An 18527-nucleotide genomic window follows, 5' to 3' on the forward strand; every position below is an offset into this window, starting at 1 on the left:
GCTCCTCTTAAGCTTCTCGAGTAATACCGATGATCTGGGAGGCATGTTAAAACCAAGATCGATTCATTTGCGCTCATGACCGTGGTGAATTTGAGAAGGCCTAGATGCTTCAGGTGATGCAGGCGACGCGGTAAGATTCCCAAAGCAGATGTCACTGCTGTAACATGAGCACATAGGGCAGTACCAATTGGTCATAACTGGCATTGTTAATGTTTCCAGGAGGGATGGTTACTGATTTTGCTAAGAACGAGGCTTGACCTGATAGGAAAGTCTTAGTTTCATCACCGAACGGTTGGAACAGTTGATCGGGCAAAAACAGTAAGAAATTGGGTGCATGCGAAGAGTCGTTTTATTGTTTTAGCCGAGAATTCAAGAAAATCGGAGACATCTTTGGCTTTGTGGATCAAGGAACTTGATCTTCCTGGATTTGAATTCGATAGAGAAACCTTTTCCAATTTATTGAGACAGGGTGATGCAAGTCATATTTACCCCAGCGACTCTTGGCAGTATCTTTTTCCGTTGACAACATGCCGCACCAAGCAAGATCCAGCACACCTGATCCTCTGCATGCATCATCATCCCAACCGAAGATATTCGACCATTACCACTTGATATCTCCTCGCCAATTGACAATGTCAAGAAATTCAGTAGTCCTGGTCGGCTTGGGCATTGGCGATATTGTCAATTTTCACCAGTTGGAGATTGACAGGGGGATGGACAGTCTGTGTGACAGAAGAAAATGCCGGCAGGATTCTGAGAGGCTGGGCTCGAATTTATACACGCCTTGGATGAACCCCGCGCGGTATTTTGACACCAAAAAATCCTGATAGGGTCCTCCAGGCCTTCTACCCCATAACGTGCATGCCCCTCAACAACGACCTGCATGGGAGGCAGAGAGGGGAAATGGTACTCCGGTGGCTTTACACGAAACCGTCTTGTGGCTGATTTAGCCCACCAAGTCTCGGGTTGGACGGAGACATCTGCTTCTGTCAATTGAATGATATTGATTGCGGGATGAGTTCCCGGGGCCACTGGGTGCCTTTGCAATACTTAGGCCCTCGGGCGTATCGTTGATTGGCATTGGGCGTGTCCTGTCATCCTCGCACGGTGTTGTGAGATCTCGCCGGATCACCGGATTCTGGAACAGGCCACTCGCGGGTCTCTTCGGCCCAAATGTCTTATGGAAGCTGCCGGACGTGGTTATCTCTGCTTCTACATCCTGATGTCAGTCAAATTAGATCACAGGACGAGTCATAAATTGTGACAGGGCCCCTGTCCGGGCATCGGTTCCTAGGCCAGGGAAGAACGGGTTGTGGAATGCACCGGAGAGGGGGAATGGTTGGAGGCGCATTTGAATTGACACTGCATTTTAATTTGATTGCAGGAATAGTCTACATTTGATATAAGGAGCAAAGGCACATTAGGGGAATATTTTTAAGAGTGACAGATGTATAGAGAGAGGTAGTAGAGAGGGGTTACAAGTAGGCAAATAGATCCTAAGAAGATTAGAAGAACGTCAAAAGGAAAATCAAAACGTTCAGAAGCATTTGAACACTTTAAACACCATCAACCATCTCAACTATAAAACCATGAAAATCATGTAAACCATATAACCAATATATAAAAAACAAGATCTACAAGTTGCCCTATCATTACTTTGGTCGTTGTGATATGAGGTGACTCCATCCCCGCTCTGCCTTTCCTCACAACTTCCTCTCTCCTCTTCCTCCTTTCTCTTTCTCTCTGTAACCTTGTCTCTCTCTCTCTCTCTCTCACTCTCTTAACTTTCACTCTCTCTCTTTTTCCCTGGGTGTTTTCAAAGTCTTCTTTTTTTATTTCTTTGGGGGTTCCTCTCCTCAACCTTGCCTTCTCCCCACCAAATTCAAGTCAAGACCCTCCCAGCCTCATGTTCTCCCCGTATTCGGAAGAATTCGAGGTCCCGGAATCGACGCTTCGACCATGCGATTTTGACCTGTGAGCATTCCCTTTGATTTCTCACCCACCCACATAAGAGTTAAAACACTCCGGTCGGAGTCTGGACTTCTCTGTGTCGCAATCTATACCTTTCTCTTGTCCCTGTTACCTTTGTCAATCTGGTTCTGCCTGGGATGCGCCTGTGTCATCGCCTTTAGTGTAACGCTTTCCGAGAGTTGACCAAGGCGCGCCAGTACCAGATCCTGCTAACCCCCCTGCGCGGCTTTTTTTTGTATGTACAGATGAATCGGCACAGTGTGATTGAAAACCGCGTGTGTCTTTCACCATGTCGTAAGTCCCTTCGTCGATGATCTCCGTCCGGCCTCCAGCTGTGGGAGGGAGACTGGGTTGGAAAATCAAGTGCACCGGGTCGCGTTCTTATTACATCGCCTCATCCCAGTTTATGTCTCTTCTGTTCCCTGACCTTTAGTCTGATTAGTTCCCCCCCGACATCTAAGCGTCTCAAGACGTCGGCAACTACCAGCGCCCCCCCGCATATGCTTGCTCAACAACAGATTCATCCATTTCACCGCGTCCCAACCTTTGAAGGCATCCCGATTCCGACTGCTCCTATACCTCAACAAAACCTCGGCACTTCGCGCAAACGTCCTCCTTCTCCTACGGGATCCTCAGCCATGATGGCAGGCCCAGGGAATCCTGCGGGTGGTGGGATTGACGACCCCGGTGCCATTCCCACGGTCGAATCTACACCCAAGAAAAAAGGGCGCACAAATACCCCATGGACCGCAGAGGAGGAGCAAAGGCTTAAGACAATGCGCGACGCCGGGCGCAGTTGGAGTGAAATTGCAAAGGTGCGCGCGCAGCTTTTTAAGGGCTGAAACTATGGGTTGCTGACCTGGGCTTTTTATTTCCACCTGTTGCAGACTTTCCCGACCCGAACCGAGGGCAGTGTCAAGAAGCATTGGTACAAGGTACGCTATAGCCTGTGAGTTTGGTAATACCACGGCGCGTCTTACTGACACCTCACGCAGGACATGCACTACGCGGAATTTGCCGAAGATGAGGTATGATCCCGAACTTTTTTTTTTTAATGTCCGTTGTCGCATCCGCCTCTGACGTTGCACAGTCTGTGAAGCTTCGTGAGGCGATCAAGGAGTACGAGGCGAACAAGTGGAAGGTGATCGGTCAGAAAGTGGGAAAGCCTGCTAAAGTGAGTGTCGGAAATTCCTGCAAGCCATTGTGTATCCCATCTAATCTTCGATATTTTCCGGTAGGCCTGCGAACAGTATGCCAAAGAGCATTTCAAGAACGTCTGACTGCCACGACGCCTCTGACGAAGTGATGATATTTTTTCCTTAGCATCTTTTATGAATTTGGCATTCTCTCCTCCGGATTCCCGGCAATTCCAGAGCGATGTAAGTTTCATCGGTGGCCGCTGGAGGCCACTGGTTTTACAAGGCAGATGGAGTTGGCGATCTGGGTATCTTTTCAACGTTATTCTTGGATTTCCTTTATATGTGCTATGAACACCTGCGCATCCTGTTTTGCGATCATGTTTCCCCTCCCAAGGCGTTGTTTTGATCTGACAAGCGCTGTTTTTTTTTTTTTTTTTTTTTTTTTTCTCTTTGGCGCTTTTGTGACTATCAATACTATATGATTCCCACTGGTTCCAGTATGAGGAAATTGCAAAAGCAAATATGAGAAACTCGGTACTGTACGTAGTGTATACTGACTCCGTATGTACATACCAAAGTAGGCATCAGTGTCCACAGACAAGGTGGCGGAAAAGTGAATGTTATTTTCCCCCCGCGGCAATCAAATCTTCCCCCTCATTTTTCCCCCACGGGAAATTGAAAGCTTTACATATTTGGTTAACTGCCATTACCTGCTGTTGCTTTGTTTTGGATTTGAAGCCTCTTCAAGGAAACCTAAGCCGCGTGCGATTTCCTGACTCAGTCCGCTGACGCCACAGTGTGTTCATAGTGACTCTTCTCGGAAGGTAACCCAATCTGTGCACCAACGGCTACCATGAAGACGAGTAGTGTGGTATTCCCTCACGATCAAGGTATCTAGGACAAGCCTCCTGCATGAAGACCGGTGTTCGACTGTTGTCGTTCTGAGATTATACGGTTAAACTTGATCTGGGTAATTCCAGCGAAAGGACTCAATGCGCTTTTTCTTTCCTCAGGAATTAGATGTGATACTAACACAATCGCAGCATGGCTTCAGAAAATGAAATCACCGCCTTAGCGGTGCACTCCAACAAGGAAGACCTGGCGACATCCAAGCCTGAAATCCCTGGCGTGGCTAACAAGGATGAGCTACTCTACGCCGAGACCAGGACTAATCGCCGCAATCCCGTCGGATCACGCTTGGGCTCCATTATTAGAGCCTTTGAGAACCAGCTCATTGAGTATAATCTGGAAGCGCGTGGTATTGAACGAGTCGCCGTGGATGATCGCATGAAGCGCAACACGTGGATGTCGTATCTACAAGCCTTCTTGCTTTGGATCTCCATCAATCTTGCACCCAATAACATTACTCTGGGGATGTTAGGGCCGGCCGTGTATGGTCTCAGCTTCCGGGACTCGGCGCTTTGTGCTGTATTTGGAGCCTTAGTTGGTTCCGTCGTCTCCTCTTGGATGGCCACATGGGGGCCCATTTCCGGGATCCGGACAATGGTGCGTAGCACGTAGTGAATCTGAAGGTATTTGACTGTGAAGGCTTATTGGTGACTAGGCTTTTGGAAGGTATTCGATGGGCTGGTGGCCCAGCAAGGTTATTGTTCTATTGAACCTTGTTCAGATGATTGGATACGGCTTGATTGACTGCGTCGTTGGCGGACAAATTTTGTCTGCTGTCTCCCCTGATGGCATGTCCGTAGCTGTCGGTGGGTATTCCAGGAAATCTATACATTAATTGTGATACTAACCTTGATATCTTTAGGTATCGTGATCATCGCGGTTATAAGCTGGGCTGTGGCCACATTCGGCATTCAAGTATTCCACTACTATGAACGGTGAGTTTCAGAAACTCTTGCCATTCGGAACAGTGCCACTAACAAATCTCATTTCAGATTCGCCTTTTTGCCTCAACTTATTGTGGTCTGCATCCTTTTCGCGGTGTCATCCGTGAAATTTGACTTGTCAACCATCTCTGCCGGCGATGCCCGGACAGTAGCTGGCAATAGGTGAGTCTACACTACAGACCTACGAAAGGAAGCCAAGGGTTTCTAACATGGTCCCAGGCTATCCTTCTTTTCTATCTGTCTGAGCGCCGCAATCACCTACGCCCCACTAGCAGCTGACTTCTTCGTTTACTACCCCGAAAACACCTCTCGGGTGAAAATCTTCAGCCTCAGCCTGGCAGGCCTCCTTGTCTCCTTCACGCTGGCCATAATCTGCGGCGTCGGGCTGGCGTCCGGCATCTCCATACACCCAGAATACTCCGCCGCCTACGAGCAAGGCCAAGGAGCACTAGTCGTCGAAGGATTCGGCCCGCTGCATGGCTTCGGCAAATTCTGCTCTGTGATCTGCGCCCTAGGCCTGATCGCCAATACAGTCGCGCCCACTTACTCCGCCGGCATCGACTTCCAGATCCTCGGTCGCTACGCCGAGGCAGTACCGCGCGTAATCTGGAATACCATTGCCGTCATTATCTATACCGTCTGCGCGCTAGTTGGCCGCAGCCATCTCTCTGAGATCTTCACCAATTTCCTCGCTTTGATGGGCTATTGGGTTGTCATCTGGATTGCCATTGTCCTCGAGGAGCGGTATATCTTCCGTCTTCGCACTGGGTACAACTGGGGGATCTGGCGGGATCCGTCTAAGCTGCCCATTGGCATTGCGGCTTTCGCTGCCTTTGTTGTTGGCTGGGTGGGCGCCGTATTGTGTATGGCGCAAGTGTGGTATATCGGACCTATTGCCAAATTGGTTGGCGAATACGGTGCTGATGTATGTCAAATTCCACTTCTTATAATACGTCTTTGAAACTAACTTGTTGCTCACTAGATGGGAATCTACGTTGGGTTCTGTTGGACTGCGCTTGTTTACCCCCCTTTCAGATTCATCGAACTTCGTTTCGTGGGTCGTTAGGTCTTGCCTGACACATGATGTCATGTCCAGGCATAAAACCAAATCTGCTTCTTTCTTGGGCGAAAGTTGACACGTCTCAATGCATATTTGCTTCCCGGGATATTGAGGCTTCGCTTACAATACCGCATTTTTCTAGATACAGACGTGTACATTAGGTCAAAAAGTGGTGTATGGGGTATACTTTAAAAAGATTATCATTTTCTTGGCTCTTTCTATCTGATACTAGCACCCACAACGCCAGTATCAAACAAGTCCTACCAACAGGACCCCTAGCGACATCCCATCTCATAGTCACTACAAACCCAAACAGACAATCATAGATCAAAATAAGAACCCCACCAAACACTCTCATTTCATCTACTAGAGCACTATGGTACAAAAGAGACGGAGGAGCCACGGAGACAGAACAGAGACAGACACGCAGCATAATGTTCACACTGTATTGGGACTTCCAAACAATAAGCAGAGAGAATCGCCATTGAAGATTTACCGGTACCAGTATTCGGGCTTGACATAGTCGGCGAAGGTCTTGGGCTCGTCTTGAGGAGGGGGGTGGTGACCGCCGTCATGGTCCTCTGAGAGCGAGAATGTTAGCATAACCAACAGATTATCCTATACCAAGGCAAAAAGAGAGAGCGGGAAACATACGGGAGTGGGAGTCCTCGGGTCCGACGTAGTTCAGCTTGACCACGTTGCCGCACTCGAGGCAGCGCTCGATGGGGCGATCGCGGGAGACCTAAAAGGTGTAGAGTTAGTCTCTATAGCTGGAGACATTGGCCTTGGACTTGGATGGGGCGGTCATACAGTCAGCCAGTTGACCTGGTGGGAGTCTGCGGGGAAACCGGTGCAACCGGCGTACTGCTCATCACCGGCACCGTTAACGATGATAGGGTTTTCGAGTGTGCCTGCATAAATCCACCAGCTTGGTCAGCCAATGTCTCGGTTTTCGTCCCGGAGCAATGATCATGCGATTCCGCCGTGTTTGGTCATTCAGGAACTGTGATGAGAAGTTGGGGGAATTATCAAGGAGTCATACCCTTGCGGGAGGCATCGAGGGGACGCATGTCGAAGACGTCAATGCCCTGCATCTTTCCGATGAGTTCCAGACGCTCGAGACCGGTGGCCTGTTCGAAATCGGTGGGAGTGGTACCGGGCTTGGCACCCGGAGCGAAGAGGTCCTCCTCAGTCTTGATATCTAGATATCGACAAGAGAAATAGGTTAGGATTTTGTGCTGTGATTTTTGTTGTAGATATCCACTAGGTGTAGAATGAACAAGCTTGGCGTGTGGATCGGGAAAAGTATCCGCATGACCAGCACCCAAGATTCCAGAGCGTCCAATTGCACGCAATTTCTCGAGCGGGGAACTCTGTGAATTTTTCACGAGCCACAGAGGCCGGAAGAAAAGCAATTGACTGCTATGGGGTTGGGTAAAGCACTAACCATCGAAGGACAGGATCTTGCCCTCTTGCTTAGGAGCCCACTTCTTCTCATTGGCTGTAACAGTTTCGCGTTAGCTAGTGATCATAATGGATAGTTCACATCGATTGACCGCAAAAGGCCCCTTATGATCGGGGTACGCGGAGATTGGAGAAGTTGTGCGAAGATCGGATCATGCCATTTTGAGAAGTTACGTACAGCGAACGATGGAGGAAGAGAACGGGCGCTGGGCGAGGGTAAAAGCGCGGGCAGGCGAGCGCCTTGCAAGGGCGGAGGCTGTACGTTGGAGGAACATCGTCCTAGAGGTGAATGGGTGGATGACGCGGGGCGTTTGGAGCAGGAGAGGGAGTTTGGAGGTTTGAGGTTGGGCGAGTTTGAAGCCGCTTTGGTCCGACCTCCTGTGATTGGCTGACTGCACCATCCAATAGGAACGTGAGTAAAGATGAGTCAGCAATTCTGATTGGCAGGAGCTACGCAAGGGCGGCCTCAATTACGAGCGGCAGAACATCCGTTTTGGAACACCTAGGGCTTCTCTATGTAGGGCACGAGGTGTGTTGAAAACACCTTAGGCCACTCGCATAAAAGATCATAAGTCATAGTATACTGAACAAGTCCTTCTAAACTACTCCATAGAAAAGCAGACGCTTCAAGATCATTCAAGCCTTTCCGCTCTCAGCTTGCACGCCGTTGGCGGTATACCAGGCCCAAGCTTCCGTGAAATGTGTGCCCATTTGTTGTCCTCATAGTCCTCCAGCGCCTTTTTCAGTTTCTCATCCTGCTCTAGGACTTAGCGCAGCCCCATTTTCTCAGCTGAGTGGGGAACAACATACCAAAGCATCATCCCAAACCACCTCTCTTTCCTTCAACTTGGTACAGTAGCGAACTTGCAATGTTTGTTGTTTTCGTCCTGGAAAAAAGCACTCAATCTGCCTCCAGGAAAACTTCCAGTGCTCCTTCAGGGTTATTAACATCTCATCTTCCTTGCGACCGAATCTAGTCTTTGGTGCTTTTGGCAAAGGGCAAGGCGTCGGTACTCCTGGAAGGTCCATGAAGCTAAGGTCGATTTGCGGCTGGTATGGCTCGGATTCCTGACCAGCGGAGGTTATACCAATCAATGCTTGAGATGGTAGCCGGTGGTGGTGATGCTGTTGCGGGAGAGCAGTCTGGAGGTAGTCATAGTTCGATGGCTGGTGGGAAGACGAAGGGCCGACATGATCAGCGTACGTCAGATCAGTCGATTCACCTGCTGGAACCGATGGGTCACCCAAGGGCAGATTGAGCAAGATAGATCGATACCCATGATAATGGTCGGTGTCTTCACTGACCTCGGGCCCATTGTCAGTACGTTGTCGTTTTCTGCTACCCTGGATTGGGGAGAGTCTATAGCCGTGTGCGTTGTAGTGCGACCCCGGCTGGCGTTGGGGCGAGTTGTCCGTGATAAAAGTTGATGGGGACCCAAAGGTTGGCTGTACTGTAACACAGTGGTAGTGAATTTCAGTAGACCTATCTTGGAGCAAATGTGTTGTGCCGTTGGGAATGACATCCTCCCGGTTCGCATCTTTACCACCTTCATGAGGAGCGTAGTTAACCATGAAGCCTCGATAAGGGTCCCCCGGTGGTGTAGACATGTATACACAACACCAGGGCCTGTAGCCCCTGCCAGTGACTAGAGTGGCTGTTGGGGGATGAGCGGTTTTAGGGCGTGTTTATTTCCAAAGGAGTCTCTTTCGAGTTGAAAGACCAACCAAAAAAAGGCCTCTCTTGTTGCGTGGAACGATACGAAGAAAAATTCGGCCATGTGTATAGTGGCTAAAAAAGAGAAGAAAGTGTGTTCAACGCGTTATCATGCAGGAGAGGGTATATAGGGTTACTTTGGGTCACATTGCAGGCAGGTTTTGTAGAAGAATGGGCCATGTATAATGTACAAGAGCGTGAGATTTCAATGATTTTTTCCTAGATTATGAGAGAACAAAAAAACAAAGAGAAGGACCTATCTATAACAACATCAGGAGAGACCTCCCTGAGAGAAATCCAACCGTGTGCCGGTGACCAAGATGGCGCGTGCGTGGCCGGGCTGATTCCATCAGTCTCCAGTGGACCGGACTGCAAGAGGATTCTGAATTATCATAGTCAAATTTATTGCGACAGGCAAGTTGTATCCCATCTTTCCGGCCCTCAGAAGTGTTTTTCATCCTTCGCTTTCGCACAGACTCCTAGCGTCTAGGGGAGGGGTTAAAATAGCCCCTCGAAGCAGTAGAAACCCCCTTCCCCCCCAAGAGTTGTTGGCAAAGTGGCTAATAGTGGAGGGTAAACCCCCAAATACCAAAAAAAAAACGGGACCAGGGTGAGTCTAGGGTCAAAAGTCAAGAGCCATGTCAAACGAAAAAGACACGGCAGACAGGTGAAGCCTGTCAGACTTTCGGGACATGGTAAATCAAAGAGCTCATTCGTCGGACCGATCTTCCATGCAACTGCACCGTCTTGCTGGAAAAGAGAACATTTCGTATTGGCTGATTGATACGGGATGGGCTAGTTGGGGAAGCGATGGCAGTTCTATAACACCATTCTATTGCACCGGGTTTCTTCGGGGCTAAGGCCTGCAGGAGTTAACCACATTCATCCAATAGAACGCAAGAGAACAGGGGGGGTGAAACATATATCCGAAAACACGATTGGCGTTTGGACTTGACAGCGGAGCTCTATGAGGTTGAATAGACAATTAAACACTGAAAGAGATCAATGTGAGGGTTAAGTTGGGTCACATCAACTTTTCAACCATTTTCTCGTACAATCGCATACAGTCTTACACACCTCTTTATTTCCCGTTGGATGTGTCGAATGGTAGATCAAGATATGCGATTTGGAAGGACTGCCGAAATGTGTTAGCTGCAAAGGCATGATGCATCAAAGCGGAGAGCTTAGGCAGACCTCGATTTCAAATCAAAAGATGTGTTTTTTTTCCATCTCGGACCTTCGGCTGAGTTCTTAGTTCTGTTAGGCGGCGTAGGCCGTCGCATACATCGCAGCAATCTTCATAGGGTGGCGATGCAAACTGGTGCATTCCGAAGCCAACCGCATCCTCGTATACTTACAGGGCTTGTTGACTAATTCCAGAAAGAGAAAATTGAAGTGAACAGGAAATGTATTCGAAGGAAATTCATACTGTACAAAATAAATCCACACTGGCCTTTTTCCTAGATTCTCGCTGCAATACATGAATTATGGCTGTCGTGATACAAGAACCCAGATGAAAAAAAAAACAAGAGAAGAAAAAGGACAACGCTTGGAAAAAGAAAAAGAGATTTTGCGCCTGATCAGCTGCACCAGTTTACGCAAAGTTGTCAGACCGGTCAACCCAGATGTCTTCGAGCTCGGCGAAGTTTTGGAAGTGAAGGGGACGGTGTTGGTCATCGTAGAACTTGAGGGGGGTGTCGATCTTGACATAGATAGGTCTCTTCTCCACGCTACCAAATGAGCTGCCCATAAAGCTATAGTTCCACACGTTATCCTCAGGCACGAGGAAATAGCCGCGTATCTTGTCACTGAGGAGCAGCTGACACTTTTCACCCATATTGGTGGAGAAGCCTTGTGGCTGATCCGAGGTTGTGTCCTTGTTCTCTGCGCCCCACTTGTAGCCTGCCGGAGTAAGACCCCAGGCAGCAAGCGAAACGGATCCAGGAGTGAAAGAGACAGTCATGGTCACTGTCTTCTTATCCCAAGAAGAATGCGCGTTCATGAGACGTGCGTGATGTGTGACATCAGCCGCAGACATGTACGGCGGCTCATTACCAGAAACCGTATGGATGATACCGAGTGGCTCCAAATTTTGAAGATAGTCGTGCTGCGGCAATTGGTGTGGCAACTGAACGTCTCGGGTGTTTCCCACTTGGGGAATCATGACAATGGTACGGACCTCCTTGACCTGATCGTTGTCTGGAGGAGAGCTACCGTAGATGTAGCCAGTGACCTGCACTCGGAGATCAGCGATGGTGATGAATCGCTTGAGGACGTTCTTAGGCATGATGTAGGTGTAGCCATCATCTCGAATGTCGTCAGAGGAGACATAGATGTTGTTGGACCTCGTTCGGAGGTTGGAGGTCGCGATTGCACGGGTACGCCACTCTGTCTTCGATGCAAACGATTGCTGTTCATACTGAGACGTGGTGGTGACGATGATATCCTCGCCACGAGCGTTCTGAGTCTTGGTCGTCACAGCAGTGAGTTGCTTCTGCTCTTCCTGCTGCTTCTCGATCTCCGCTGCCTGCTGTCGCTGCAGAGAAGGCGCACTAATCTCCATACCCAGGATGATATCACGAACTTCGCTACTGGTCAAGCTCTGCACGTTGACGTTGTTCTTCTTGCCATAGTCGTTCAAGATCAGATCACGCAATTGTACTTCAACCTTGATCCAGTCCTCATCAGACAGGGATGGCCAGATGTGGTGTTCTTGGGTGATAACAGTCTTATCGGGTCGAAGAATAATCTTGGCCTTGTCAATATTGACGTGAAGAGCCCGAAGAATGAGTATAAGTCGAGAAAAGGCAGTGTACGGGGAAATAGACTTGAGCCACTCATCATACAAGTTGAAGAGCACCATCTGAGGCTCGGTCGCACGGAGAATCATATCGGCCAGTTTCTCGACCTTCATAGCAGCCTGGAAGGGCAGCTGGAGCTCAGAGGCACGAATGGAGATATTAGGGAAATCAAGCAGGTGGACCTCGAGAGGGTCAAGAAGACCCTTACGGGTGACAATGAGTTGCTTCGGTTGCTCTTCCACGGGAAGAGAACGAATGAGAGCTGCGACTTCTTCGGCTGTCTTCCACTTAGCCAATTGACCCAGACGCTTTTGGCCTGCCCAGACACTGGTGTGGATGATCTTTAAGAACAGTTGTCCAGTCCGAGGGTTGAAGATGAAGATTGCACCGTTGATAGGCTTTGTGGTCAAGTTACCCTCAAAGGTTTTATGGATCGTGACGCGGTAGACGTTAGTGTCATCGATAAAGAGTTGAATCTGCGGGCTGAAGAGCTCGGAGTAGTTCTGAGAATTGAGGAACTCCTGGCTGCTTTCCGAGGCATACAGCTGGAGACCCTTGCGGATACGCTCACGCAAGACATACAAAGCTGGGTTAGCTTTCATGATCTTGGCCATAGCCTGCTGAACCAGAGTCTTGAGGCCTGGGAAGTACTGTCCGTAAGCCGAGAAAAGGTTGTATGCAAGATCAACGCCAATCATCAAACCAGTGGCGGAAGGATAAATACTCATGCTGTCCGTGGTGTAGTCGAGGTACTTAGCACGAACGTACCGCTCAATGTCGTGAGAATCGTAGTCACCATATCTAAGCTGCACGTCGATCCAGAATTTGTTTGTCGTGGTCGGCTCGTAGACGTCCTTAGTATCGAATACAAGCGAAGGTCGGGTGACATTCCATTTGTTCGTCGCGAAGAGCAAAATATCCGCACAAGAGCTGTTCATCTTATAGGATTTACGTGGGTGAATAGTCTCCTTTTGAACGGCCTCAATGCCAAGCTGCTCCAATTCCTGATCCAGGACTTGACACAAATCCATAACCACTGATTCGTGGATCTTCTGCCACAGATGGGCACGGAAAATCTGGATCAACGAAATTTTCAAGGTGGGAATCTTGCCGTGCAAGAAGATACCAGTCAAATCAAGTTGCACCTGGAAACCAACGTAGACATTGGCGCGATTGATGGTCGGCGACCACCAGAGGGTGAATCGACGGTTGGGAATCTGGTTCAAACCGGACCGCTGAGCGTTGGTGAGCTTCTTGAACTTCATACTTTCTTCGAAGCCACTGTTGTGCAGGACAAGGTAGTCATGGCGCAGGTAAAGCTGATCTTTGTCGACTCGGAAACCGGCCCATTCTGTCTTCTCAGATTCGAGGCTAATGTTCTCGATCTTGAAACTGTGTATTTGAGCAGTTGAGCGTTCGGCACCCTTGTCAACTACAGGAGATGTGAAGGCGCTGTACAGGCTTCTTTCCTCGGTAGAAAGGGCAGCAAATTCGGCAGCAGTGATCTCCACCGTTTGCCTTTCCGCAGTTTGGGGACCATCAGAGGGGCCCTCTCGATAAAGAACAAGAATATGATTCGGTGTCACCACAAGATCTTCCTTCTCGCCATTGATCTTGACGCGGTACAGGTGGTCGATACCATTCACTATGTTGAAGGCACGGCGAGGCTCTCCATCGGGTCCCAAAAGTTGGTCACCTTCACGCACGTCCTCGACATTGATTTCAGTCCCATCGAATCGCAGAAGACGGGTTCCCTTAGCGAGACACGCTTTTTCCCAGAACAAACCTTCCCAGGACGGGAAAGCCGTTGCTTTGAACAAGGTATGCTCAAGAATTGTTTCGACACCACCCAATGCTTGAATAACATCAGTGCGGTACGCGTTGAGGTTCCAAAGTTTACCGTCGTGCCGCTGGCTGGTCCACCAGAATGGATTGCTCTTCATTAGCTGGTATTGCTTGAACTCAGCGCGGAGTCGGAATCCCTTGTCGAAACTGAGGGTGCTTCGGTCCTTCTGGAAAAGCGTGTTGATACGGGGAAGACCTCGATCCCAGCTGTCCTCTAGGTCTTCTAACGTCAGGCGGCGGTTCTGCTGCTGGGCTTCCATACGCTTCTGCGAGTATTCCATCCAAACGCGCTGTGAGTCAATGAACTCGGCTTCCCAGGGAATGATGTATCGGAAGATATTTGGAATTAAAGTTTCCTCGTCATGTGACATGCCCGCTCGGAAGTGGGTGATACCGGTGTCTGTCTGCTTGGACCAGCGCTTATCACTGGTAGGGATGAGGATGTGAGATCCTGAGATCATACCAAGACCTCCAAGCTCCTTGGGGGTATAGAAGACTGCCGGAGGGAAACGGGACGGCATCTTAGAGTTCAGACCAATCTTTACTCGAGTCTGGATCTTCGTTTCACATTTAACGATGGTATCGAGAAGGTTCACAGTCGAAACGGCAGCCTCGCGGTAGTAAGTGAAAAGAGCAATCAAAGCAGTGTTCCACTTATTGGCAATCTTGGTAAATGTGGTGGAACCAGAGGACATTAGGATTTGTCGGATACGGTTATTGAACTTTTGAACATCCTCCTCAGTGACCTGGAGGAAGGCATGTGCCGTACGTTCCTTGGTGGAGTTATCAACCAGAGACCAGACACTGTCCTTGACCGAGAACTCCTCGTTCATATTCCGCATCTTGGGGAGAATCCGGACTTCGAACCCATTCATCGAGAACAGCAAGTTGGGGTTATCCTTACTGTACACGCTAGCGAATGTGTCATCCCAGTCAATGGTGGTGATGGATCTTGGGAGGCGGTTCTTCATGTCCCAGAAAACAGCACGACCAAGGTTGACATCGTGACGCATCAAGCGCATACGACAATCGCGAGGCCAGCACTTCTTATTCTTGTAACCAATGACGTTCTCAAAATTAGGGTCTGGATTCTCGGTCAAGAACCTCTGAATCAGGTCACGGGAGTCATCGGCCTGGAATCGGAAGAAGACCCAGATCTTGTCAACGTAACGAGTGTACAGACGAATGGGGTGCCTTGTCTCGGTGGCACGATCTCTGAATTGCAGAAAATCGTTGGGACTTCCGGGAGGGCCGGCCATTTCACTGGCTCGCTGCAGACCAAGGAGCAACAAATCGATCATCAAGCCGTAGTACTGGAACACGAAGCCCGAAAACTGGAGACCGCGAATCAATCCATAGCTGTTGGTGTGATTCATGTCTTTGTAACTAAGCTGAACATTGTTCTTCGAGGTGATGTAGTCAGCCAAGTTGTGGTCCATGATCAATCGGAGCAGCCTGTTCAGTAGAGTGATATCAATCTTCTCATAGACCTTAGACAGTTCAGTCTCAATCATCACGTTCGTCTCGCCTTCAGCAGTCTCCCAGACATTGGACAGGTTGTTGATGCCTTGTGTCCACTTGTACGTGAGAAGAGGAGGAACCTCGGAGTCGGAGGGCTTGATCCAAGCGGGGAAGAGATGGCGTTGCTCGGCTTGGTACCAAAGGTATTGATCCAAATAAGCGTCAGTGATCTTTTCGATGGGCTCAATATCGTAGACAGGATTGATGTTGTTGTAGTTATCGTTCATGTCAATCTTGACCTCCTTGAACGCTCTCTGTGTCAGGAGGAATCGCTTGATTCTCGCCAAGGTTGTGCCGGGAGAATCGTAGGCCTGTTCAATAAGAGCCAATTCCTCTCGCTGGGTTTGGTTCAGTCTGCCCTTTACAGAGTATGACTCGCGCAGCCGCTCGAGTGCAAGGATCAAGATTTTGGTGTCGTGCTTGTAGGAAACACTGGGGAAGGGAATTGGGGAGAACTTGCGAGACTCCAACCAGTGAACCATGGTGGTATAAATTGCAACCGCTTCTTCGGAGGAAACATAAGGGCCGTCCTTCAAATAGTTGTGCTGACGTTCTTGTTCTGACTTGAGCCAGAGACGCGTGAGTCGACCAAGATTCTTCTTTGCGACAGTCTTGTCGACTGTGGCACCACGGCGAATTCTCTCTCGATTGTAGTGAGCGACAGAGATCCACCAGTCAGCCTTGCTTTTGACATAACGAAGAATGATGTTCTCAATTGGTGCGGGCAGGCCGGGGACCTTCCATGGAATGTTACTCTTCCAACATCTCCAGGCCTCTGACAGATGTTGCAAAACCACGTTGACCTTGTTTTGCTTGATACCCTCTGGCATCATGTCCATTAAATCGGCCATGACTGAGGCACGCAACTCAAGATCGAAGTGAGATTCCACACGCTGCTTGGTGACGGTTTTGGCAACACCCTTGCTGTGACGACCCTCAAACTGACGAGAAAGCAGGTTTCCAAGCCAGCGCTCAAGCAGGGGAATGATACCACGCATGAAGAAAAGCCAAACTCGCCAAGCGGGCGCCCAGAAACCACATCCAGGGCCCTTACCAACGGGGCCGGAGTTGAATCGGTAGTAAATTAAATGCTTCAAATCCTTGCAGGAACGGATCTGGTGCATAAGCTTATACTTATACCGATACATTCCGGTTAATTGGCCCACGTGGTTGAAAGCATATAGGATACCATCTGCAAGTTGGAAGGCATCGATGTTACCCAGACGGTATTGAACTTGGGCATCGACGATGAGCTTAGTCAACCGGAGGATTTCACGCATCAAGTGGAAAGCATTTCCGAAGCGAGACTTCTTACGCTCCTTGGTGGTCAGTGTCTTTACAGGTTTCAAGTTGAAATTGTAATCAAGATGGAGGTAAGTCAAATTCTTGCGGTGAATCAGCAGGTTCAGCATGTTGAAACCCTGGCGACAAACTTGCAAACCGGCCTCGACCCAGTCGATTGTTGTTTGCTGGAAGAACTTGGTCGTTTTGAGGGTCTTCAAGAGATTCTGCTTGCTCTGAGCCTTGGGTGTGCCCTTGTGCAATTCGTTGAGAACGTAGGTCTTAAGCATCTTCTGGTACGAGACTCGGACTTTGACAGGCTGGCCCTGGGGACAATGTTCCAAGTACCATTGCTTTACCAACGGCACGTCCTGTGCACGAACCATCTTGCCAGATCTCTTGTCGAATGGGTGAGGGGCCCACCACAGGGCGATGGCTGACGCAGTGTCGGACGTGTAAAGTTCTTCGTCTTCAAAGAAGGGCTGGACCTCACCCGGAAGCTCAAACTCGTCGTCTTCATTATTGCCCGGTCCAAAGATTTCGTCTTCATGGCTGATAGTGATATTTTTTGGTGCGACGGAGCGGGAGGAGATCGGGTTGATGACGGGATCGAAATAGAAAGCCGGCAGGTTAGGGTCCTCAGTGCGAACGTAGACTACCTGGGGATGGGAATACCAAGCGACCTTGACGCTTCGAGGCAGGGTGTTGTAGAGGAATGGGAAGGTGACCCGGTACTCAGTTCGGATCGGGGCACGGAAGATGATGCGGTCAATGGCGTTGAACTCGCTAAAATCTTCATCGTTGGGATCGATATCCTTGTATAAAGGCTCAAAACGGGGTCCACCGGGAATGGCGACGTTAAGGGCCTTGGCTGTGAAGAAGCTGTTCAAGTCGAACATGTGGTAGTAGTTTTGGTCAACAACATCACTCAGAATCTGATGACTGAGCCGATGGAGAGTCGCCATCTGGGGAAGAGACAAATTCCAATTCTTGTAGCTCGGACCATTAACGTGGGGAGTATCGAGCAGGGGGCGGTGGTCGTAGAACCACTCATAGACAGCTGCATCTTCGGCGTCATCCAGTTCCATCTGAATAGGTTCTAATGGTTCAACATCTTCAATATTTTCCGACCAAGAAAGTGGTGGCTCCTCGTCGTCAAAAGGGGGGAAACGCATCCGCTTGAAGTGTCGGCGATCACTTTTCTCTCGACGCATGCACATCCACATCGTTGCCCACTGGGCGTGGAAGACAGGCTCGATGACACGCGGTGTCTCATTGACTAAAGTCAAACAGCCATTGACATGATATAGCACCTTAACTTCTCTTGCTGACTCCCAAGGCATGGGCATATTTTCCAATAGCTTGAGAACGGCATGTGGCATGAACTTGAGCGCGCCGAGGTAGCTCCGCTTCTCGTTGGTGAATTTCTTCTGTGAAACATCACCAATATCTCGTACAATTTTTCGTAAATGCTCTGGTGGCATATCGGCCTTTTGTGTTTCGACAAATCCAGCTTTGCGCTTCTCGCCGAACCGATTGCGTTGCGAGCGTAGCCATTCATTTTTCTTCTGCGCAAATTTTGCGACGTTTGGGTCGGCTGGCGGCTGGTAGCCCGGGGGTGGCGGCGCCATTGGCAAGGAAGGAGGAGCTGCACCCCATCCTGGAGGGGGGGGAGGTGGGGGAGGCAATGATGCCATGATGGTGATTGATGGATGGAACCCTCCCTCGTAGAGGTTGTATTGGTTCCAAGTCGCGTCAAGCCAGGTTGGAGGTCATGTGTAGCAAGACTTACAGTAGTAAGAAAGAAATGCAACCGCAAGAAAAGAACCAGGTGATGGGATGATGGAAGATTAAGATGCAAACGCGACAAAGATAGAG

General features: G+C 49.5%; 4 protein-coding genes across 4 annotated transcripts; 1 reads left to right on the forward strand and 3 right to left on the reverse strand.

Annotated features, from left to right (window-relative positions):
• Nucleotides 1-1906: 1906 nt before the first annotated feature.
• Pdw03_4238 (Nucleoside transporter, putative) lies at nucleotides 1907-6029 on the forward strand (the record flags this gene model as incomplete). The annotated part of the gene is made up of 14 exons (XM_014675873.2): nucleotides 1907-1974; nucleotides 2414-2786; nucleotides 2859-2906; nucleotides 2967-2999; nucleotides 3062-3145; nucleotides 3210-3220; nucleotides 3295-3350; nucleotides 3919-3934; nucleotides 4154-4616; nucleotides 4675-4825; nucleotides 4882-4954; nucleotides 5012-5125; nucleotides 5183-5888; nucleotides 5946-6029. 14 exons carry the CDS (start codon nucleotides 1907-1909, stop codon nucleotides 6027-6029), a joined length of 2280 nt encoding a protein of 759 aa, XP_014531359.2.
• Nucleotides 6030-6515: 486 nt separating this feature from the next.
• On the reverse strand, nucleotides 6516-7762 carry Pdw03_4239 (Cytochrome c oxidase, subunit Vb; the record flags this gene model as incomplete). The annotated part of the gene is made up of 6 exons (XM_014675872.2): nucleotides 6516-6604; nucleotides 6678-6765; nucleotides 6834-6934; nucleotides 7066-7224; nucleotides 7471-7524; nucleotides 7666-7762. 6 exons carry the CDS (start codon nucleotides 7760-7762, stop codon nucleotides 6516-6518), a joined length of 588 nt encoding a protein of 195 aa, XP_014531358.2.
• Nucleotides 7763-8119: 357 nt separating this feature from the next.
• Nucleotides 8120-9059, reverse strand: Pdw03_4240 (Homeodomain-like; the record flags this gene model as incomplete). The annotated part of the gene is made up of 2 exons (XM_066100692.1): nucleotides 8120-8242; nucleotides 8298-9059. 2 exons carry the CDS (start codon nucleotides 9057-9059, stop codon nucleotides 8120-8122), a joined length of 885 nt encoding a protein of 294 aa, XP_065956092.1.
• Nucleotides 9060-10795: 1736 nt separating this feature from the next.
• Nucleotides 10796-18346, reverse strand: Pdw03_4241 (Mov34/MPN/PAD-1; the record flags this gene model as incomplete). Its single annotated transcript, XM_014675871.2, has 1 exon — nucleotides 10796-18346. One exon carries the CDS (start codon nucleotides 18344-18346, stop codon nucleotides 10796-10798), a length of 7551 nt encoding a protein of 2516 aa, XP_014531357.2.
• Nucleotides 18347-18527: the final 181 nt, after the last annotated feature.

This window comes from Penicillium digitatum, chromosome 1, assembly GCF_016767815.1.
Source record: "Penicillium digitatum chromosome 1, complete sequence".
NCBI classification, from domain to species: Eukaryota; Fungi; Ascomycota; class Eurotiomycetes; order Eurotiales; family Aspergillaceae; genus Penicillium; species Penicillium digitatum.